Below are 2,784 nucleotides of genomic sequence, written 5' to 3'. Positions count from 1 at the left end.
ACAACGAGTGTTGGCAAAGATGTGGGAAAACTGAAACCCTCGTGAACTGTTGGCAGGAATGTAAAATGGTGCAGCCACTATGCAAAAGAGTATGGCAGTTCCTCAAAAAATTAAAAATAGAAATACCATGCGAACAAGCAATGCCTTTTCTGGGTCTATACTTAAGAGAATTGAAGACAGTGTCTCAGATATTTGTACACCCATATTTTTAGGAGAATTTTTCACAATAGCAAAAATGCGGAAGCATCCCAAGTGATGAGCCTGCAGAACTGCCACAGCTTCATCCACCTTGGAGCGGAGCGACTCGGGGGACTCGAGCATGTGCAACAGCTCAGAGTTGTCAATCTCCAACAGCATGCCCGTGATTTTCCCAGCCAGGTTTGAATGCATGGTTTGGAGGAGCAGGAACAAACGTTCTCCCAGCATCTGCTTCTGCTCCTGGGGGGGCGCTGCGGCCAGCACGGAGGCGGTCAGGGGCTCCTGCCCCTGCACATGGACCACAGGCTGCGGTGCCTGCAGGGGCTGGATGGCAGGGTGAGGGCTGCGGACCCTGGAGGCGTATTTGTAAGGTGCGACAGCCCGAGGGGCAGTAGCAGCGACAGCAGCACGAGGTGCTAAGGTCTGCACGGCTGGGGTAACACCTCCAGACTGGCAGCTGTCAGTCAGCCCTTGCTGGGCGGCACCAGCCCCACCAAAGTCCATAGCCAAGCGGTCCGGGCACTCAGACCCGACTCTCTGAGTGGTAGTAGGGAGGCCGCGAGAGGCCGGAGCATCACCAGTTGGAGCCAGATGGCGAAGAGCGGGACGAGGCCCAGACTGGCGTATAGCACTTGGCATTCCTTGGAAGCCTTGAGGTCTCCCACCCTCCTGCCAGCGGGGGTTAGGCCTCATCTGTGCTAACTGGTTGGGTGTGTAATATGGAGGTCTTCCCTGGGCCTGTGGGACTGCTGGCACGAAGTAACCACCGGCTGCAGGCTGGCACTGACTTAAGATGGCATTGGCAGGGAGTGCTCGCCTTCCAGCCACCCGCTGCATGGACTGGTTGGTCAGGTGAGCCTTTCGCTCTTCCTTCCTCTGGGCCAGGGCGACATGTAGTGGCTTGGAGCCCACGATGCGTCCGTTCAGCTCGGTGACTGCTTTGGTCGCCTCTTCAGGAGATGAGAAGCAGACAAAGCCAAAGCCTTTGCTTCTCCCATCCGCCAACATTACCTTCGCACTGGTGATTGATCCCAAAGGAGAAAACTCTTTCCTTAACTTCTCATCATCAATGGTGTCATCCAAGTTCTTCATGTAGAGATTCACCCCCATACCGACTGATTCTCTCTTGTTTTAGGTGTTCAAATTTCCGCGTTAACTCAGCCTGCCGTTCCACTTTCTTCTGGGCACGGCCTACCAAAATCACTTTCCCACTGATTTCTTTTCCATTCATCTCTTCCACAGCCTTATTGGCATCCTCGTGTTTTTCGTAACTCACAAAGCCAAAGCCTTTGGATTTCCCACTGGGATCTCTCATCACCTTGACACTTAGGGTCTTACCAAACTGGCTAAATAGCTCTTTCAGACTCTCATCATCCACCTCTTCCCCAAAGTTTTTGATATAAACATTGGTGAACTCCTTGGCTTTGGCTCCAAGCTCAGCTTCCCGCTCTTTTCGAGACTTGAATCTGCCCACAAACACTTTGCGGTCATTGAGGAGCATGCCGTTCATCTTCTCGATGGCCTTGTCAGCAGCCTCTTGGCGTCTCGCAGTGGACAAAGGCATCACCCTTAGAGCCGTTCTCATCACACACCACCTTGCAAGACAGAATGTTTCCAAAAGCAGAAAAAGTATCATAAAGTGCCTTGTTATCTATAGATTTGTCCAGATTCTTGATGAAGACGTTTCCCACACCAGATTTTCTCAAAGAGGGATCCCTCTGAGACCACATGATACGGATTGGCTTTCCCTTAATCACACCAAAGTTCATGGTATCCAAGGCCCGCTCAGCGTCAGCCGGCTGCTGGAAGTTGACGTAGGCATAACCCAGGGAGCGGCGGGTGATCAGATCGCGGCAGACCCGGATGGACAGCACAGGCCCCGCAGGACTGAACTTTTCATTCAGCATGGCCTCGGTGACGTCCGAGGGCAGGTCACCCACGTAGAGGGAGGCCATGGGGGAGCTGCTGGCCGCAGCGTTCATCTCCCCAGCCCCCAGCACCCCGAGCCCCGCCAGGAGAACTTCTTATAGGGACCACACAGGACAAAAGGGGCTCTTCTCGGAGCCGTGGCCCGCGCCGCGGCTCACAGGTGGCAGAGTGAAGCTAAGAGACGCCGGAGCAGGCTCGGAGACACGGAGGACCGGGAGGAGGAGTTCAGGGAGAGCTCGTTCCAGACTGCAAAACCGCAGACAAAAGGCTCTCAAAAACAAGACGGCCCTCTCTGGCAGTTCGTAATTTGCAGCTGTCCTGGTCTGAAGCTCCAAATTTCAAAGGGGAAAAAATAATAATAATAATAATAACGTATTAAAACAGGGACTCCCGTCCAAATTATAAAAATTCTCCAAGAGGCAACCAAATGGTGCCCACGGCGGCCTCCGGGACACGGGTTTCTCTATAAATATAGGCCTCGGGCTCCCGGCGGTTTAAGATTACAGCAGCCAGGGCAAGAGGGAAACCAAATCTTGGTGGGCGCCCACTGGGCAAGCCCCGGGGGCCGGGCCGGCGAAGGGCAGCGCGGACACGTGGTGCGCCCGGGGCCGCCGCGGGGGGGGGGGGGGGGGGGGGGGGGGGGGGGGGGGGGGGGGG

The 2,784-nt window shown here is 55.0% G+C and overlaps 1 protein-coding gene across 1 annotated transcript; it reads right to left on the bottom strand.

Moving 5' to 3' along the window:
* Positions 1 to 225: 225 nt before the first annotated feature.
* LOC110580485 (polyadenylate-binding protein 4-like) lies at positions 226 to 2,180 on the bottom strand (the record flags this gene model as incomplete). The annotated part of the gene is given in 3 exon segments (XM_044912485.1): positions 226 to 1,306; positions 1,308 to 1,738; positions 1,740 to 2,180. Coding segments are annotated over 3 exon segments (1,953 nt in total), but the record flags the coding sequence as incomplete, so codon positions are not given.
* Between the last annotated feature and the right edge of the window lie 604 nt (positions 2,181 to 2,784).

This window comes from Neomonachus schauinslandi, unplaced genomic scaffold, assembly GCF_002201575.2.
Source record: "Neomonachus schauinslandi unplaced genomic scaffold, ASM220157v2 HiC_scaffold_3187, whole genome shotgun sequence".
NCBI lineage: Eukaryota > Metazoa > Chordata > Mammalia > Carnivora > Phocidae > Neomonachus > Neomonachus schauinslandi.
The sequence above is the reverse complement of the archived record's forward strand: the minus strand, read 5'-3'. Positions and strand labels throughout refer to the sequence as shown.